Below are 20,176 nucleotides of genomic sequence, written 5' to 3'. Positions count from 1 at the left end.
CAAGTGGATTTTTCCGGGGGGGGGGGGGGGGTGTTCGGAGGCAACTTCAGGGGAAACTGACGTTACAACTCTTTACAGTTTGCGGTTGAGAATAAAAAATAATAGAATTTAAAAATAAATCATCACTATGTCTGCGATTTTTCAGATCATCTTGAATTATTAAAAATGAGAAATAAAATTAAAACCTTTAAATGTTTCAACAATGCGATAACGCAACCGAATAGATTATCCCCAGGATTTTTTCCCCAAAAAAATCCAATTGCCTCGAATTTATTAAATTCTTATTCACGCATTTATTCGACTTATTAATTATCCTTTTGCTTTAATCATCTGAAAACTCATGATTCTTGACATCCAAGTCGTCTTAAAAAATTCAAAAACCGGAAATGGAGAATCCCGGACACTTCCCCCAAACCCCGCGGGAAATTCGAATGACTCACTTTGACGTCTCGCAGACGTATGACCCCGCGAGATTGTTTTGACGTTCGTGATGCTACGTCAGTCGAAGGTTTTCGTTGAATTAATGGAGATGAAGATCAACTGACGAGTTGGAGGGAGAGGGCTGTCAGCATGGGATTATGGAGCGCCAGGAAATACGTGGACCACGTTAAATCCGTGTCTGCGTGCGTTGTTTTCATCGGGTAGGTATTCTTAACCTCCAAACAATCCGTTGAATCCAATTAAATTAAAATCCCCTCGGGATTATCTCACGCGATGCTATTCCAGGGGATGCTGGTTCATGTACCAACTCCGGGAAATATCCGAGATGCTGAGGTCCACGGTGGCCACGAATGTCCTGACATTGGAGCAGAAACAGGCGCAGTATATCTACCTCGACGATCCAAAGTTCAAAGGTTGTCGCATCGCAATGTCCTTTTAATTTTTTCATTCTTCATTCAATTCAATTGCATAATCGTGATTTTGGGGATCTCTTTGGTCCGCAGATCTGTTTGTTCACACGAATGAGAATGATCTTCAGTCATCGATCAGCGAAAAGCCTAGGACATTTTCAAAGGTTATTACGAAATGGTGGAAATCGTTGAACAGGAGTTTGGCTTTTAGACTCGTACATATTGCCAAGAATGGGCTTAAGGAGGAAAGATCGAGGGCTATTTATACTTTGGGATCTCTCAAACATTTGAAAGGTATTATTGAGTATTTTTGGCGAGGGGGAGAGGAGTTGAGACTATTTTATTTACTAGAAATGAGACAATTTTCCTTTTTAACGTTTTTGACAAATACTACGATTTGTCAATGGCTTTTTTTGTAAAGCAAGAAAAGAATTTAAATTATTTAATTAGAATTAAGATCATTGAATTTTTAATGTGTCGAGGATAAATGATACTATTTCTTTGAATTCGTTTGGATGATTTCAGACCAAATTCATTGAATTTCCCTTCGGCAATGTCCACTCACTCTTAATTAAACACGAGCATAATTTTCCTTTTTACTTCAGCACTGAAAGTGCAAATTCTCTCTAATCACAATTTTCTGTATCACATTATAGACTGGCATTATCAGCAATTAGCGCAGATGCTGGACGCAAAGACCGCAGTGGGTCTCGCTAGAATAGCTGATTCAGATCTCAGGTTCTTCCTGAAGCCCCCCTACTCTCACATCAGAAAAAAGCTTTACGAAATCATCGATGAACTCCATCAGCTCCTGCAGGATATGGATAAGCTCTGTGAGAATCATCACACGTGTTTGACAAGATTTTTAAAGAAATCTTTTCAAGAATTTCATCGCGTGAGTTCATTAACTAATTATTCTCCCTTAATCAAATCATTAATTTATTATTTACTCGACAATTTATTTTCATTCTGATGAATTTAATTCAGGATGAACTAGTGCTAGACCACGATTTATCGAGCGTTGGAATCGCCACGGGTTCAGGCGCCTCCTGGGACCAACAGCTCCTCCAGAACTGCATCCAGGCGATATACCATCACTCCTCGATAGAGCAATTCAGTCGAGCTATTGCTGTGGCAGGGGGTCTGCCAGTTCTGATGGAGGTGCAGCAGCGATTCTCCAACGACATCGACCTGTCGATTCTCCTCGCAAAGATCATCTCGAATTTGTCCCTGCACAGCGAGTACCTCGATGACATCTACAGGTCAGGGTGGATTGGGGTGCTCGCCTCCTGGGCGAGACACGAGGACGTGAGGGTCGCAGCCCCTGCCGCAAGGGCACTGGCTAATTTGGACGTCGACTTTCATGGTGATGAGAAGTTTCATAAGAGAATTTATCTGCTACATCCCATGCATCGAGTCTCCACTAAACCTGAATTGGATGCTATTTTTATTCATGGGCTGCTCGGGGGAATTTTTGTCTCTTGGAGGCAACGAAATGCTGATTTCGATGCAACAAATGTTGGTGAGAATGGAAAATTAGGGGATTTAGGGGGTGGTTTATTGAATTTTAATCGGAATTTTATTAGGGGAGAGTGGGGTACAATGGACACTAGATTTTTTTGAAATTATTCATAACTCAGAAACTAATTTAGCAATTGAGCGCAGCTCAGGCTCACGACAAAGGGAAAGAATTGTTCTTTGTATTGAAAAACAAATCTTTAAATTTTATCATTTCAACCCCTCATTAACATTTTTTAAAAAAGTCAAATGTGTCCGTTTTACCCCAACGTCCCCTATAATTTTTTTGGAGCTTCATTGAAATTCGGATTGATTGGTTATTCTATAGATGTTTGTTGTTCTGCGTGACTTATTCCGTTCAATTTTGTTCGTTATGACATAATCCAAAATGAAGAATTTAGAAAATTAATTTTTAAAAAATCATAATCAAAAATTCTTAAGGAAATTCTTATAAAAATCGCAATGAAATAAGCTGTACAGAACAATCCACATCTATTTGTATTCATGAGTTATTGGAAATAATTTTTCATGGAAACAACGAAATATTCATTTTAATGCGAAAATGTTGATCTAAAATATTTATTTTCCCATTGAATTTTAATTGGAATTCTGTTACAGTTTTATTACATGATACATTCCCTTGAGTTTTCTTCTATAGAACGTTCTTTGACCTAAACTTCTCAAGTTTTTTGTTTTGTTCCTCATTACACGCAAAATAAAAACCTCAAAAAAATGTATCCCCATTTTTCTAAAAATCTTAACAAAATGAGTTGTTTAGAAAAATCAACACTTATTTCCACTCAAAATTCTGAAAAAAATATAGAATCCAAGTTTTCTATTCACTTTTGTCATGCCCCAATTAACCAACCAATCACCATTAATTTATCATTAATTAATGTCTGCATTAACAACCATTTCCCCTCACATTCCAGAAAATTCACAAATGGCATTCGAGACTGAAACCCTAAATCTCGCAATTGGCGATCAGCCCAACGAATTCATAAAGGATCTCGCCCACGACATGCAATTACGCGAATGGAAACAAATTAGTCAGGATTACGAAATTGTTCTCGACGATTGTCCAGTGTCTATGAACTCCCGTGCCTGTGGCCCCTTCACCTGCAAGGAGTGAGAAACCACGGAAAAAATTAAACTACCAGATTAATTGCGATTAAATCTGCAAATTGGTAATGGCGAAAAAAACATTTCAGGGACGACTACTGCGTGGAGCAGAGAGAGCTGGACCTCCAGACGAGGACAGAGTGCTGGCCGAAAGACTGGTTACCAGAAGACTTACCTCACATTCGAGTCATTGGAATTAATTACGATACTAATTTGTCTCTGTGGAGCTTGCCCTGTCCAATCGAAAGTATGAGGTGAATGCGAAAGCAAATCAAACAGAAAATTAATTCATAAAAGAATTGAGATGTTGAATGGAGCTGGAGAGCGAGTGACATTTAGTTCTTAAAAGTCTGAATGTTTACTATTCTGAACAGGAGCACATTAGACGAGAGGAGTAACGAGTTTACGAAGAAATTGCTGGCTGCAGGCGTTGGAAAACGCCCTGTTGTCTGGATCTGTCACTCCATGGGCGGATTATTAGTCAAACGAATGCTCGTGGAGGAGTGGAAGAAAGGGGATCCCCATGAATTATGCAAACAGACAAAGGCCATATTTTTTTACAGCACTCCACATCGAGGCTCGCACATTGCTGCACTCAAACGAACGACGCAGATGCTCGTTTGGCCTTCAATTGAGGTGCAGGAGCTGAGAGAAGGTGATACATTATTACATTAATTTAATCACTCGTCTGGAATTCCATACTTTCAACTTGGGATTGGAATTCCTGAATGATAATTGAGTGATGAAATGTTATAATTCAGGCAGAATAATGATTGAGTGGAGGCGTCACTGCTGGGAAACATCTTGGAATTTAAGGGAGATTGGATTTTCTATGAAAAAAAATGTTTTTACAGAAATTTCAGACTTCGTCCCTCAATTATTATTTAATATAATTTCCCGGAATCCCCAAAACTGTTATTTTTGGGGAATTTATGCCTTTCGATTTCTTCATTTTGATTTTTATTCAAATTGACAAATAGTCAATAGATTTCGATTGCTCTCACGACTCATTTCGTTCGCTTCCTTCCTACAGACAATTCTTTGACCCAAACTTTCCAAGTTTTTTTACTATCTTCCGCATTTATTCCAGGGGAATATCTTGAAATTGAAGGAAAATCACTAAATTCCCACAAAAAATCCACTATTTTTCGCACTTCATCCCTAAAAAATAATTGTGGAAAAATAATTTTTGCAGAGTCCCCAAAACTGCTAAAACTGCACGAAGATTTTCTGAAGATGCTAGAAGAGTCCGAAATCGAGATAGTGAGTTTCAGTGAGACAAAACCCACGCCTGTGACAGCCCTGAAATTTCCCCTGCAATTTGTGACGCCAAAGTCAGCAGATCCTGGTGTTGGGGAATTCTACGAGATCCCCCAGGACCACCTGTACATCTGCAAGCCAGCGCACAGACAATCATTTTTATACCGCAAAGTGTTGAGTGTTCTGGAGGCATATGTCTCCAAGAGTTGATGGCTAAACTGCGCAAGTTCATGGGACAAAGGGTGCAGGGGGAGGGACTGGTACTGTAAGTAATTTATGAACAAGATCATTATTTTTAAACAGTGTTTTTAATAAATTTAGTCTTGTTCTGTCAGAAATTCGTGTCGTAGTCGGGGGGATGTCGGGAGTAGGCACTGCTCTCGTATCCCTGAAATTTGCTGCTCGAGTGGGAGGGCTGGTAGTAGTAGCCGTTCCATTCAGATCTCCAACTGTCGTAGACGTTGTATTTCTTCTCGTCCTGCAGCATTCCGTCGACCAAAATCTGATGAAATAGAAATTTAATTAAATTTTTTATTTCGGATTTTAGTAGAATAGAGAAAAGGGAATACATTAAGGATATCCAAGTACTTTGGCTATTTTTTCCCCAGGGAAATGCTTTTCCACTTTTAGAGCCAAAATACCATTTTACTGTGATTTCGTTATTTAAACTTTGGAGGTCTGAATTTGAATCTCGATATTAAACCGTTAGAAAACATTTTAAAAAACTGAAAGCAAAATTAGAATGTTTATTTTTGGAGGAGGATTGATAAAATAATTAAAAAAATTCAATTTTTTAAAATTACGTGTATTTTCTATAAATAATTTATGAACAGTAAATTTTCCAACATGAAAATCATTTCTAAAAAATGAGGTTTTCGAAAGTTTGAACAACTTCAATTATTTATTTATAAAAAACAAATGTTTAAAAAAATAATTTTGGGCAAAATGCTGAATATTCATGATTTTTTTTTCAATTTTTTTGACAATTAAATTGATAAATTTGATGAGTGAAAAAATAATATTGAAATATTTGAAAAAAAAACTATAGTGTGGTCCGTACCAAACTAAAAGACACTTGAATATCCTTAATGGGGCTCAAATAATCCCTTGAAATTCTATTTTATCAACTAAAAAAATTCTGTAAAAGGAAAGTGGGATGAATTTATCTCATCCTCAACCCAGGGTTTTACCTTATTTGAGTTAGACTCGAATGATTTTTCTCTCCACGCGTCAGTCTCGTTCCATATGGTAGAAATTTCTGATTTGGGGTAGTCCTGGGATGACCTGTGGGAAGTTGCTGCTTGACTCGCGTGAATGATGTTCTTGGCAGCCTCTTCAGTGTACATTCCTGACACCGAAGGCCTCAGCTTCGTCGCATTCTGGCGGTTCACGAGCTGATGATCAATGCAGAATTAAATTAATCATTTCAACAGTGAAGTGGTAGCAAACTGATTTCACACGTCCTGTTAAATGTCAGATTATCTCGTTAAGGACTGGTTCCAGATAAAAATGTCATAAGACATGTTTTGCTGGAAATTTAATTCTCTGAAAAAAATATCTATTGACATTTTTTCCTAAAGCCCCTCGTTTTCGAGATAAATCAACATTCACCAAACGAAAAATACTCAAACCTGCTTTTTCGTCGTTTTAACTTTACAATCTCCAAGATCGAGCCGTAAAAACGTACCACAGAAACCCCGAAGATGATGATGAACACGAGCCCCCCGACCCCAATGACGATGATGGCAATGGCCCACTGGGGTATCAGCCTGTCGTCCTTCTCGACATGCTGTGGCAAATTAACTTTAGGAATAACAACGAAATCCGTGGATTTGGGGTCGATGAGGAAGTCCCCGAGCCTCAGTGGCGCCCGCGTGGTCCTCGTTTCGTTCCACTTGTGCGCGTTGTAGGTCCTCAGAGAGTCGTGGAACAGAACGCGCAGCTCCTGAGTGTTGATTCGTTGGGTGAGATCCTGGAGCTCGACGAAGTAGTCGACTAAAATGCTACCGGGGCTGAAGGCATCGATCCGCACGTTCTTGTACCATTTTCGGAGGATTGCTGACTTGATGTAGACGAGGTTGATCTGGGGAGATTAAGGAGGGCATGATTTTAGCGGAATAAACATGATTATTCCTTCGAAACTGAAGCCATTCATCAAGTTATTCGATTTAAACAATTTTATTTTTTGTTATGAATGGAAATTTATTACTAATAACTCCTGGTTAACTCTATTAATTGATAATATTGATTGTTAATGAATTAATAATTTCATTAATCGATAATTGTGATGATAATCAAATTGATTGATTGATTAATTAATGGAGAATTCCTTCGAAACCGAAGCTATTTATCAAGTTATTCGATTTAAACAATTTGATTTTTTGTTATCAATGGAAATTTATTACTAATAACTAACTCCTGGTTAACTCTATTAATTAATAATATTGATTGTTAATGAATTAATAATTTCATTAATCGATAATTGTGATGATAATCAAATTGATTGATTGATTAATTAATGGAGAATTCCTTCGAAACCGAAGCTATTTATCAAGTTATTCGATTTAAACAATTTTATTTTTTGTTATGAATGAAAATTAGTTACTAATATTTTTTTCAACTCCATTAATTAATAGAATTTATTGTTAATTCATGGGAAATTCTATCGAGACTGAGGAAATTCATCGAGTTATAGATTTTAAAAGAATTGGATTTTTCACAATTAGAGTTCAATGAAAATTCACAATAATATTGATTGTCAATAATTAATACCATTGTTATTAATGAATTAGGAATAATCTTATTAGATAGATAGATTATTAATTAATTAATTAATTAATTAATTCTTCGGCAATAATTCATTAATAACATAAGTATTAATTATTGACAAATAATTAATTAATAATCCTATTGATTGATTAACGAGCTAATTAATGGGATCCCTTAATAATACCTCTTTCTCAACGACATTCGCCAACTCCTGCCACTCTCGAGTATTTCTATCAAACAATTCCGGCACCCAAGTGGTATTTCCAATAATCCTTATGGTCCCCGCGACTTCGCACTCCTCCGTGCAGTACCCAGGGGTTGTGGGTCGCACCGTCGTGGTAGTGGTCGTTGTTGAGGGCGTCGTCGACGCTTCGCTGGTGATCGGAATCATTGAACTGTTCACGGAGCTCACAGTCGCGGTTCGGGCCGCCTCCAAGAGCTTCTCGATGGAGATCGGAGTCGTTGAAGGTGTTGGCCATCCAGTGAATTCAGTGGTAGCCCTGTATAATTAAATTAAAAATAAAATTACGGATATGTACACTAAGATGAGTCTCGAGTAGGGAAAATTCTTTAGTGTCGTTTCAGTCATTATTGGAGATCATTAATAAAATAGTTAAGAATTTGAATATTAAAATTGATAGTTACTTAAATAATAAAAAATTTAAGTCTGATATTAACTAAATGACGGCTTGAAAATTAAACAGTAATTATGATTTATGAATATGGCCCTGTTTATATTTTCACGGGGGGAGGGGAGGAGGGATTGTCAAAATATGAAGGCTTCGAGGTGAAATCTTAATGACTAATTAAGCTGTCAACTCACCTCGTGGGCCATCCCTTCTGAATTTTCGGTGTAATCGCCGTAGGAGCATCATTACCCCGACTCGTCGGGGTGACCGCCTTCTGCACAGCCTTTCGCCCCCCAGGTCTGCTCGGAAACACGAGTTTCACCCCTCCGGGGGCCTTGCTGGGGGCCCCAGCAGTGGTGCTCCCCTCAGTCGTAGTTACCACTGTCCTCGTGGCATTATCTCCCCCTCGATCTTCGTACCCCGCAGGCAATAGCGATGAGATGTCCGAACTGGATTTCGAGAAGAGCTCCTGCAGAGTCTTCTGAATCGGCGAGGCGGTAGTCGTGCTCGTGGACTTCCTCTCCTCCCCCTTCGTTGGTTTGTTGTACCCCGGGGGGAGGAAGGCGCTGATGTCCACGCTGGACTTGCTGAAGAGATCCTGAATGGACTCCTTCGGGGCGCTCGTTGTCTCCTCGCGACTGACTTCTGTTGGCGCGTAATTAGCTGGCAACAGCGAGGAGATGTTGACCTTCGAGCGAGCCAGGATGTCGCTGATTATGGATTTCTCAGTCGTTGCGTCTTCTTTCTTCAGTTTGAATCCTGGGGGTAGGAAGGCACTTATGTCCGGCATCTCCGGTCTGAGCCGGGGAGTGACGCCTTTTGGGGGCGGTCGACTAGGCTCTGCTGGTGAACTTTTACTCCTGCTGGACGATGGCCACTTGAATGCACCTGTTTCAACGTTATTTTTCCTTATTTTGTTAGTCAGTTTTTATTGTGGAAGGGAATTCTTCACTGAGTTCAATTCTTTCTAACTCACTTATTCACACATTTCTCGAAGAGAGAAAATGTATTTTTGCCAGATATCCATTTATTTGAGAGAAATATTCATTTTTTCAATTCCGTAGTTCTCCAGTAGAGTCATTAACGGGCAATTCTCATTAGGTTTCAATTGTGAGAATTATATTGCTCTAGGAGATGATTATTTTTGTTATGATCTTGAGTGAATTGCCTCAGTAATTATTCACATTAAAAGATTAATCGAAATATTATCTTAAAATTGCATTAGAAATATTATATTAAATGAATTATCATTCACAATACTGAACAGAGGACTGGGCACAAACGCAACTCTCATGTTTCTATTGACGTTAACTTCCAATCAAAAATTTACTTCAGGTTTTACCTTCAATTTTTCTTCACCTCAGAAGAATTTCTCCTGGGGTTTCAACGTTATTTTTGCGTTATTTTATTGTTCAGTTTTTATTGTGGAAGGGAATTCTTCACTGGGTTCAATTCTTTCTAACTCACTTATTCACACATTTGTCGAAGGGAGAATACACTGAGAGAAGATATATTTTTGTCAGATATCCATTTATTTGAGAGAAATATTCATTTTTTCAATTCCGTAGTTCTCCAGTAGAGTCATTAACGGGCAATTCTCATTAGGTTTCAATTGTGAGAATTATATTGCTCTAGGAGATGATTATTTTTGTTATGATCTTGAGTGAATTGCCTCAGTAATTATCCACATTAAAAAATTAATCGAAATGTTATCTTAAAATTGTATTAGAAATATTATATTAAATGAATTATCATTCACAATACTGAACAGAGGACTGGGCACAAACGCAACTCTCATGTTTCTATTGACATTAACTTCCAGTCAAAAATTTCTTTCAAATTTTATCTATCCTTCAATTTGTATTCGCCTCAGAAGAATTTTTCCTGGGGTTTAAATTAATAATCGGTGTTTATCGAATTGAGAATAGCATCACGAGCGGAAAGAATTCAGATAAATCCACCGAATTCGATAGAAAATTCAATCGGGCTTTTATAAAAAAATCTATTAGTTTTTGGCTGAAAATTCCAGAGGAGAATGTCTGAAAAATAAATTTGGGACTGCAAATGAATGGAATGAATGAAAATGATGGAATGCACGTGAGAGAATCACAAATTCGTAAAAATATCTGTTCTTTTGCGTCACCTTTCGGTCTGGCGGCTGGAACCGACGCCTGCGTCACCTCCGCCTCGTCACCCTCGGAGACTTCGATGCTCTCAGTCGATGTTGTCGGTGACTTCCGCTCATTGTACCTCTTCGGCACGAATTTACTGATCACCGGGGGTTTCCCAGTGGTCGTGAAGGTCTTCCGCGGCGCCGTGGGCCTCTGCTCACTCAGGACGTCCAGCTGGAGAGCGTTCCCCGCGTTCCTGAAGCCCCCGGTGAGGAAACCACTCGATAACTCAGACTGCACGCGATCGAGCTTGTCGATTATCGATTCCGTTGACTCGATGGACTTCCGGGTGCCTTCGTTCGTCGTGTTCAGGGGCTTCTGGGGCTCCCCGTTGAGGTCGAACGGGAGAAAGCGAGCCCCTGATTTTAAAGCAAAGACTTCAATTTGTTTGAAAAATTAATTATTTCAAAACTATTGATTGGAAATTAAAAAATTCAGGCGCGACGCTGAAACCAAACGGGGTACCCGTCCGGAAGCCAATGATGTCAATAATCAGGACCGCGGAAGCCTCAAAACTAGGAAGAAACGATGGTTCGGATATAATTCAGTAGCGAAGTGGTAAAACTGTTTAAGTCGGTTTTGACTATTGGCCAGTGTTCAATAAATATCTCGGAATCTAAGGGAAATAGCGAAATTGTTGTCATTTCCTTTTTTGTAGCTCTCAATTTGCTCTACAAAAAAGGTTATGACAAAAATGTTGCTATTTCCCTTAGATTTTGAGATATTCATTGAAAACTGGGCAATAGTCAAAATCAACTTATACCGGTTTACCACTTCAACACTGAATTGTTTCCCGCTCTTCCCTAAATTTTAAAAACAATAATAATAATAAAATGTATTAATTATAAAACTGAAAAATCAATTATTTGAAATAATAATAATTCTTTTCAGTAAAATATAATGATAGCTTTTATTTTATTTCATTTTTTTAATTTTTCGCGTCGGTTCGCGGGAGGGAAATGCGCATTTTGCACCCGCGGAGTCGAAAATAGAATTGAATAAGTGGTAATTGACTCGAAAGTAACTAATTTGGCATTCCCACCTGAGATGCTCCGGCTCGTCTGAACCGATGCGACTATTATCGAGTCCTCGGTTGTTGGGGCCTCCGGGGGTCGAGAACTCGTGGATTCCAGCAGTGGTGCGTCCATCTGCTCCGTCGTCATCGGGGCGGGCGTGGGGATTGATATCGTACCGTTGACGACGCTCTTCGTCGTTACCACTGAAACGATCGCCTCGCCGATGAGAATTCTCTCATCACTGTTGGGCATTTCACTCTCGGTTTCTTCACTTTCGACTCGAGGATTTATTGTGTGGGATGAATTACGGTCCGGAGGTGGGTTTACACTGCTTGATTCATTGACGGATGTGTAATCTGGGTATTCTGGGGGAGAGGGGTAATGAGGTTTCAATTTTTTTAAGCGAAGTTTCTCAGGGATAGCTCGGGATTCAAGGGAAATATCTACTCTTCTCACTTCTTTTCCTGACTTCAATGTTTTCCTCTGAACACAATTTTTTTTAATCATTTTCTAGATTTTCGCTCACTTTTTTATTTATTTTGATCTGTTTCCCATTTTTTATTTTGAAAAAAAAATTCCTGCCCAAAGGAAATTATTAGAATGTGTGTTACATGATGAGGAAAATTTTTTTTTTTCTAGATTCAGAAACATTCATCGACAACAGTCGTGACAAGAAAACGTATCGAAAAAATTAGTTTTAGAAAAATATTTAAATAGTTGCATGAGAATTATGAAAAAAGAGTCCTACGAATTTCCATTCCATTAATTTTACAAATTTAATTGGAATTTACAATCAAACAAAAAAACGGGACCTCAATTTTCCTCAAAATTTAATTCTCAATAAATGCCCCAAAATAGAGAGAAAATCTAATTAAAAAAAAATATTTTTCTCGATTGAAAACTATTTCCTGTTGCCCTAAATCTACAAAATTTTCTTATTATTTCCTAGATTTTTCACATTTCTCTAAATTTCCCTTTGTTATTTTCCCACATTTACGAAATCAATACAAAATTTTTCGTAAGATCTTGGAAAATTGTTAGATCTTCCTAAACCGTCATAAAAAACAAAACAGTTACTTTCCGAAGAATCTCCGAACATTCGAGTGAGAACTATAAGAAGATCCTCCCTGGAATGTTCATTCGCCTCGTTTTATCACTTTACTATTGAATCATAAAAAAAACTCCTTAATTACACGCTCCAGTCAAATTCCATACGATTATTTTGTTTTCGTGCCTCCTAATGTATTATAATTTCGATTTCACTATTAAAGAACCTGTTTTTCGAGCTCTCATCGAGAGCTAATCGACCGCACAAGGGTTTCCTGCTACGACCGGAAGCAGAGGTTTCTCGGCATATTTCTATCATCAATGATTTAATAACACATTCAAACCTAATTACATGTCCACACGAACACTCAAACGCTTTGAAAAACTATCCGACGCGAATGGCGTCGACTGATACCTTTCCAGTGGATCGTTACATATTTCGAATGTCGAAACAGTAATATCAGTAGCGAAGTGGTAAATCTTTTTTTTTTTAACTTCCCGACCCGAAGGGAGGAAGTTATTGTAATGACCCCGAAAATCGAATGTGGAAATTTAAGCATTTCTCCACGTTTTTTGTTAGGCCTCCGAACCCCTTCTGGGCTCACTCAGCTGCCAGTAAATATATTACAAGTTATCATCACATTATAGTAAAGTATATATAAATTGCAATAGCTTTTTAATGTTAATTATACTTTAATTAGTCGGTGTCTTAGTTAAACGTATTTTATATCTGAATATCGGAGCTTTTTAGGTATTTTGAAATCACTTTAATGTCCTTCCTTCTGGGGTGGGGCTTTTAGCATGTCTTGAATATTCGGTGGTCGGGGGGGAATATCTCGGAATCTGAGGAAGCAAAATTTTTTTTTGTTGTACTCTTTTTTGTAGAGCCGATTGAGAGCTACAATAAACGTAATTACGAAAATTTCGCCATCTCCCTTAGATTCGGAAATATTCCTCAAAAACTCAACTGGGAGATGAGTCGATTTAAAGTAGCTCTACCCTTCGGCCGAGCTACGCTGTATACTTTTGGATATTTTCAGTTTTTAAATTTTTCAACTAAATTGCATGAAAAAAATTTGAAAAAATTCATACCCAGTCAGTATTAACTAAATTAAATTTCGCAAAATATTGATATTTTTTCGAACATTTCCCTCTTATAAATAAATAATAAAACTTGTTTGCAAAACGGTGGATTATTTTTTAAGAGGTGTCAAAAAAATTCTTGATTTTTTCACATTAATGAAAAAAAAATCAGATTTTAATCTTTGATTACAATGGAAATGTTGATTTTTACATAAGACACTGGTTTAAATCCTGATTTTCAAACATTTCTTCTTTGAAAAACCAAAACGATAATTAAATTGAGAAAAAAATTAGAGTTCCGAATCTAATCGAGTTTCCTGCAATTTTTTTTGCAGTTTTCAATAATCTTTGAATTTACCGTAAGGGTAGAGCTATTTTAAACCGTTTTACCACTTCGCTGCTGATATGATTCAGTTTCCCGGGACTGAGAATCGGTCCAAGGTGATTTCGAAATTGTCCAATCATCGGACTGGGATGGGATATGGGATGTGAAAAATTTCGTGACGTATCAAGGCTCGGAGAAAAGCAACGTGAATCCTCACTCATTACCGAGGATGATGGTGAATCCGATATGACGTTAACCGGATTTACGCAATAATGAAAACTAAACCGTGGGATTCTTACCTGGGAGATGGGAATTCGTGGCGTTATCGTAGTCATCGTCGTAATAGTAATAGTAAGAGTAATCAGCGCTGTCCCTCGAGTTCTTCGCTTTTGTCTTGGAATCTTTGGGAAAGATAACGTTTTTTAATGGTTTAATTAATGTCAGTGGTTTTCAGGCTTCTTTCGCGTTTTTTGGAAATTTTGCAATTCAAAAAATTACGACATGTGGGGGCGGAGGGTCTTTATTAAGCCTGGAGAAGTATAAAATCAGTCCTGTTTACTGAATTCGTGGGGAGAACAGTGATTCTCTAGTAGTTGTTTGGTCTTTTTGGGTATTTCATGTTCAAAAAAATTTTTTTTTGTGTAAAAATTGCAAAAAATAAATTTTCACCCTTCTACTACCCTCAAGTACGTTTCCGAGGGGGTTGGAAATTTTTTAGGGGATAGAGCGAGTCCTTAGGAACATACTCCAGTAGAAGTTGCTCAATCTTTTTGGATATTTCATGTTCAACAAATTTTTTTTGTGTAAAAACCGCAAAAAAATTACTTTTCACCCTTCTACTACCCTCAAGTACGTTTCCGAGGGGGTTGGCAATTTTTTAGGGGATACAGCGAGTCCTTAGGAACATACTCCAGTAGAAGTTGTTTGGTGTTTTTGGGTATTTCATGTTAAAAAAATTTTTTTTTGCGTAAAAATCGCCAAAAAATAACTTTTCACCCTTCTACTACCCTCAAGTACGTTTCCGAGGGGGTTGGCAATTTTTTAGGGGATAGGGCGAGTTCTTAGGAACATACTCCAGTAGAAGTTGCTCAATCTTTTTGGATATTTCATGTTCAAAAAATTTTTTTTTATGTAAAAACCGCAAAAAAATTACTTTTCACCCTTCTACTACCCTCAAGGACGTTTCCGAGGGGGTTGGCAATTTTTTAGGGGATACAGCGAGTCCTTAGGAACATACTCCAGTAGAAGTTGTTTGGTGTTTTTGGGTATTTCATGTTAAAAAAATTTTTTTTTGCGTAAAAATCGCCAAAAAATAACTTTTCACCCTTCTACTACCCTCAAGTACGTTTCCGAGGGGGTTGGCAATTTTTTAGGGGATAGGGCGAGTTCTTAGGAACATACTCCAGTAGAAGTTGCTCAATCTTTTTGGATATTTCATGTTCAAAAAATTTTTTTTTATGTAAAAACCGCAAAAAAATTACTTTTCACCCTTCTACTCCCCTCAAAGACGTTTCCGAGGGGGTTGGCAATTTTTTAGGGGATACAGCGAGTCCTTAGGAACATACTCCAGTAGAAGTTGTTTGGTGTTTTTGGGTATTTCATGTTAAAAAAATTTTTTTTTGCGTAAAAATCGCCGAAAAATAACTTTTCACCCTTCTACTACCCTCAAGTACGTTTCCGAGGGGGTTGATGTTCTCCTGAAAAAATAACTACGAATGGGTTCGATTTTACAGTGCGAAGGCTTTAACCGACCTTTTCCCCGAACCCCCCAAAATCGCCCCAATCAATCAAAGCCATCTGCCAATCCCGCAAACTCCCTTACTCATTTCCACCGAAGAATTCCCCTGATTCCGAGGCTCGCGAATCTCCTTGGACTCCCTCTGCGCGCTCTCGGCCTCATAATCCTCGTAATCCACTTCCTCACTCGCCGTATCCCTCAAACCCTCCTCATAACTCTCAGCATTAGCCCCCTGCTCCAGCCTCGTTCCCCCCGAAGCGGGCCCCTGAGCATTAGCGCCCATCGCCGCCTGATACACCGAATTCGTCGGGTACTGATTACTCCAATTTCCCCCGATCTCTGAAACCCAAATCAAAACCCCATATTCTCTCGTTGCAGAAAAAAAATTAAATTTCAGATTTTCTTACAAATTCTATGAAATTCCAAAAAATTGAAAATTTAAAAATATAGGGGCGAGTGGGGCAAAATGAAATAGTTGAAAAACAACTGCTGGACACAATTCAAGTGAAAATAATTTTTTTATCAACTTTTGCTTATCAACTTTTTTTTTACTCTTGGGAGTACTGTTTTTGCATTCTACCAAATGAAAAATAATAATACTTTTCCATAAATAATATTAATAATAATAATAATAATAATGATAATGATAATAAAATATTATTACTAATAATATAAAAAATTAAAAAAATACAAATATTAAATAAATAATATTTATAAATATATTTATATTTTTTATATTATAAATATTATTAAAGAATAACAATTTCCCATTCATATGTGATGCTGAATTTCAATAGAATGAAAATGGAAAACTGCGATCGGCCTAATCTTGAATTATAAGACGAATAGAAAATTATTATTCTTATCAGTACTCGCAATATTAAAAAAAAAATTGTTTTGCTTGAATTGCGTCAAATTCTATTAATTTTTATGGAATAATTGAACTGAAATTTACAGTCGTCATTGATTTTTCCCGAAATTCTGAATTTTCAACCCAAACTCCACATTCTTTCACTTCGCGCCTGTTTGGTTAGCTGTTTTATTACTCCAACCCTCGGGAGGTTGAAAAAAATTGAAATTTCGCAGAGTTACTCAATTCCGGGAGAAATAAATCACGAAATTTCAGTTTTCCCCGGAAATTCAATCAAATTTTAGGGCGCAATAGCCCTGAAATTTGAAGTTCTCGTCGATTTCTCCACGAAATTCTAAGCTGTCACTGACGAAATCCCTCGAAACTCGAGTGTAACGGAAATGCGATGAAAATTTCCAAAAAGTGTACCGGAAATTTCGGCCAATAATTTTCAACGGCGCATAGAATTCGAATAATACATTCACCGCAGGTGTGTTAGGAAATCAAGCTTTGCAAATTAACATCAGTATGCCACTCTCTTTTCAACTGGCCTTCGTGTAACCCAGTTCGTACGATATCTCGTTGTAAAACTAGATCTCTGGACAATTAATATCCGCGTTATGTCATATTTTCGTCCGAAATCTCTTTCCCGGGGAGGACCCCCCAAACCCTCGCGATTTCAGAACTTCGTTTCATTTCACATTTCATCCCCGCAATTTAATTTGAATGAATTAATGCACAGACCACCGCAATAAGGCCCAGAAGAGCAGACGAATTGAACACATTTAGTTCCTGTTCTGAACATGAAATGAAGCGATTGAAATAATTAGTTAAGCCACTAGAAAATTAATAAAACTCACCATCTTGACGGGTTTCAGTGGACGTCAAGACGAGAAGAAATGCGACGAGAATAAAACTCGCGACATTGACGTCGGGATGCACGAGAAATCCCCTCATTATTCACAGCCCAGTTTCCACCCTTGTGCTAGTGCAAGCCTAGCCCCAAGGGGTGATAAACCTCGATAAAAAATCCGAAAAACCTCTCAACTAAAAAATTGTCACTCCATCGTGCACTGATTTTCCCACTTGCTCCCAATTTCGCTAAGTACCACAGATTGTTGAACAAAAAGCCTCAAAATAACACTGCAATCCCGGGATAAACAGGATAAAGAGCGCTCATTTTACTGAATTCAGTACCGCAACATATTTGTCACTGGCGAGTACAAACGATAGGTAGAAAGCAAAATCCTACTTTCACTCGGCAGTAAGACGGAGAGGGCGAGAGGCACATTGCAAGAGGCATTCCGAGGCCAACAACAGCTAACAAGACAACCCAAGGGGCCCAGTAGTGGGTCTGGAGGGGACAGCCACCCCCACTCGTTCCTGAAGAAGTCGGCGGTGGGGACTCGCCAATGCCTTAAAAAAGTATTTTATTGTCGCGTGTCTGAGCCACTACTACCTTTATCCACTGGGGTATTTCGAGAGAACTCGGGACTGAGTTCATTCACCCACGCGCCGGACCCTTTGCCATTGTTTTTATCTCGTTTTTGGTACACCTTCTTTTTTGGGGTGTTTTTAGACCGCGAGACCTTGCCGGGGTCACCCACTTGGGATTTTTTATTCCCTTTCACTTTAGTTGTGGGTGCGATCGGGTTCTTAGCATATGGAAGTTGGAGATTAATTGGTTCGAGGGTATCTATTTATGCGATTGATACATCTGTTTAGAGAGTGAGCGATTTCGAAATTCTTGAATTCGAATTTTCGAAATTCTTGAATTTAAATTTTCGAAATTCTTGAATTCGAATTTTCGGAATTCTCGAGAGGTCTTGAGATGAAAAATACATCTGTTTAAAGAGTGAGCGATTTCGAAATTCTTGAATTCGAATTTTCGAAATTCTTGAATTTGAATTTTCGAAATTCTTGAATTCGAATTTTCGAAATTCTTGAATTCGAATTTTCGAAATTCTTGAATTCGAATTTTCGGAATTCTCGAGAGGTCTTGAGATGAAAAATACATCTGTTTAAAGAGTGAGCGATTTCGAAATTCTTGAATTCGAATTTTCGAAATTCTTGAATTTGAATTCTCGAAATTCTCGAGAGAGGTCTTGAGATGAAAAAAAAATTCTCAGAGGGAGTAAAAATTTTGCGCCGGGAATCCTCAGCCGAGCGGGCATGGAAAAATATGGGAGATGGCTTGAAAAATTTGTTCTTTCTGGAGAAACCGGATGAAGCGAGGTGACGGGGATCTGGAGTCGATAAATAATTTTAAGAAGTGTTTAAAAACGCGAGGTGGAGCGCCGCCATATTTGAGGCCCCTTGCGGAAGGGAGAGGCGTATTTTCGATCATTTTCTGAAATTATCTATTCCCTTCGCGTCATTCTCAACTCGCTTCGTCCAATCATTAGAAAATGGGCAAATTTTTCAACCTACACTTCAAATTTTTTCATCCCTTTTCGGTTCCGCATTCAAAAATTGGCTATTCCACTTCCTCGATTTATTCAAATCACACAATTTTCTTCGGGAGGTGTAAATTATTCAGAAAGCTCCATTTTACGTCACTTAACTCCGGAACCCACTCATTAATTAAGTTTAGTCCAAGCTAATTAGAAAGGGACCGAAATCTACTTTGCATTAACATAAAAATCGTTGAATGAAAAATGGAATTAATTATTGGCATGAAAAAAAAACTACTGTTCCCCCTGTTTCCCCCTCTTTACGACGGAATGTACACGGAACATTACCAAAAGTGAATTTGCATGGCATGCTATCGGGTGACTTCATCCGTAAGAAGCAACACTCCGCCTTTTCCTCGTCCAAATACTGGACAGTTACACTCGATACAATGTGTGCAACTACCGTTACGTTGTCTCGTTACATTCACCAACGCCGGGTCACGCCTGTTGACCCTACACTGAGATACAACGGAACAAAGCTGTTAAATAGCTATGACACGATAAAAATTAGGCGCGAAGTGGTATCTCGAAATGTTGAAGAACATGACGGCGATAGTGAATACAAAATTATAATATCCCGTCCTTATCCCGGATCTGCGTTGGCTCGCCTCTCACGCCCCTGTCTTGCTCACTGTATCGTGGTAACGGTCGTCGTAAAATTCAGAGGGACAACCTTGCTAAGGGGAGATGTAAAAATTCCTTCCAAGGTTTTCTGGTCGTCCGGATAAAGTGACTCGTTTCTACTCTTCTGCTGGGGGAATGCGTCGGCCATGGAATAGATAACAATTGGGTTCCATGGAGGCACATTATTTCATGACAAACGCCTATTTTACTTTCTCGTGAAATCATTTTTTAATGTAAATCGCAGAAAACAATGAATCCAGAAATTTTTATGAAGTAGAAGAAATTTTTTTAAATTTTTTTAAATTCCTGAGAATTTTTCAGACCGTTTAAGGTAGCTCTACCGTTACAAAAAATTCCTCAATTTAATGGCCGTTCTGGTTTCTTTAAGGAAAAACCAGTCTCGTGTTTAAATAAACATTCCCATCACCATTAAAGACTAGAATCTCCATTTTTCTCGATTAATGTGAAGAAATCAGTAAATTCCATTATTTATTCACGAGAAAAAAATTCAGAAAAAATCGCAATATTATGCTAAATGAAAGTCGAGAGATTCGCGAAACACCAGACCCTTTTTTCTCTGCGTGGATGACGCGTTTGGTTTCAGCATTGCGCCGACATTTCGCCAACATTGAAATATGCACCTTCGGATCAGTTCCAGGCCCTAGTGGAGTGGTGACCACGAGGGAACACCTCGGGCAGAGCGATGGTTGAAATTCGGTA

General features: G+C 38.2%; 2 protein-coding genes across 3 annotated transcripts; one reads left to right on the top strand and one right to left on the bottom strand.

Annotated features, from left to right (window-relative positions):
* The first annotated feature begins 471 nt into the window (after positions 1 to 471).
* Positions 472 to 20,176, top strand: LOC107036389 (protein SERAC1). 2 transcript variants are annotated; one of them, XR_001460783.1, is made up of 10 exons: positions 472 to 641; positions 727 to 854; positions 945 to 1,145; positions 1,508 to 1,746; positions 1,839 to 2,373; positions 3,302 to 3,497; positions 3,581 to 3,745; positions 3,866 to 4,146; positions 4,687 to 5,016; positions 20,109 to 20,176. XR_001460783.1 is itself a non-coding variant. In XM_015254331.1 (9 exons), the coding sequence occupies exons 1-9, from the start codon at positions 571 to 573 to the stop codon at positions 4,959 to 4,961; spliced, it is 2,091 nt and encodes a 696-aa protein (XP_015109817.1). In that variant the 5' UTR covers positions 472 to 570; the 3' UTR covers positions 4,962 to 5,085. The 2 variants fall into 2 exon arrangements, 1 of the variants encoding a protein (XP_015109817.1); XM_015254331.1 differs by lacking the exon at positions 20,109 to 20,176 and having other exon boundaries at positions 4,687 to 5,085.
* LOC107036388 (mucin-5AC) lies at positions 5,062 to 17,416 on the bottom strand. Its single transcript, XM_015254330.2, has 10 exons — positions 17,240 to 17,416; positions 15,614 to 15,868; positions 14,091 to 14,192; positions 11,363 to 11,701; positions 10,293 to 10,679; positions 8,344 to 9,037; positions 7,705 to 8,020; positions 6,439 to 6,834; positions 5,942 to 6,145; positions 5,062 to 5,253 (listed from the first exon to the last, which is right to left on the bottom strand). Exons 1-10 carry the CDS (start codon positions 17,334 to 17,336, stop codon positions 5,083 to 5,085), a joined length of 2,961 nt encoding a protein of 986 aa, XP_015109816.1. The 5' UTR covers positions 17,337 to 17,416; the 3' UTR covers positions 5,062 to 5,082.

The sequence above is a fragment of the Diachasma alloeum genome, unplaced genomic scaffold (assembly GCF_001412515.2).
Source record: "Diachasma alloeum isolate Michigan unplaced genomic scaffold, Dall2.0 Dall_scaffold_00209, whole genome shotgun sequence".
NCBI lineage: Eukaryota > Metazoa > Arthropoda > Insecta > Hymenoptera > Braconidae > Diachasma > Diachasma alloeum.
This window is presented reverse-complemented; position numbering and strand designations above follow the sequence as displayed.

Excerpts from the sequence above, each read along its gene's own strand:
- LOC107036389 (XM_015254331.1), top strand. The coding sequence starts at position 571 with ATGGGATTATGGAGCGCCAGGAAATACGTGGACCACGTTAAATCCGTG. Across the intron at positions 1,747-1,838 it reads CTTTTCAAGAATTTCATCGC|GATGAACTAGTGCTAGACCA; the intron begins GTGAGTTCATTA and ends AATTTAATTCAG. Across the intron at positions 4,147-4,686 it reads GGTGCAGGAGCTGAGAGAAG|AGTCCCCAAAACTGCTAAAA; the intron begins GTGATACATTAT and ends TAATTTTTGCAG.
- LOC107036388 (XM_015254330.2), bottom strand. The coding sequence starts at position 17,336 with ATGAGGGGATTTCTCGTGCATCCCGACGTCAATGTCGCGAGTTTTATT. Across the intron at positions 11,702-14,090 it reads CACGAATTCCCATCTCCCAG|AATACCCAGATTACACATCC; the intron begins GTAAGAATCCCA and ends CCTCTCCCCCAG. Across the intron at positions 9,038-10,292 it reads TCCAGCCGCCAGACCGAAAG|GTGCATTCAAGTGGCCATCG; the intron begins GTGACGCAAAAG and ends ACGTTGAAACAG.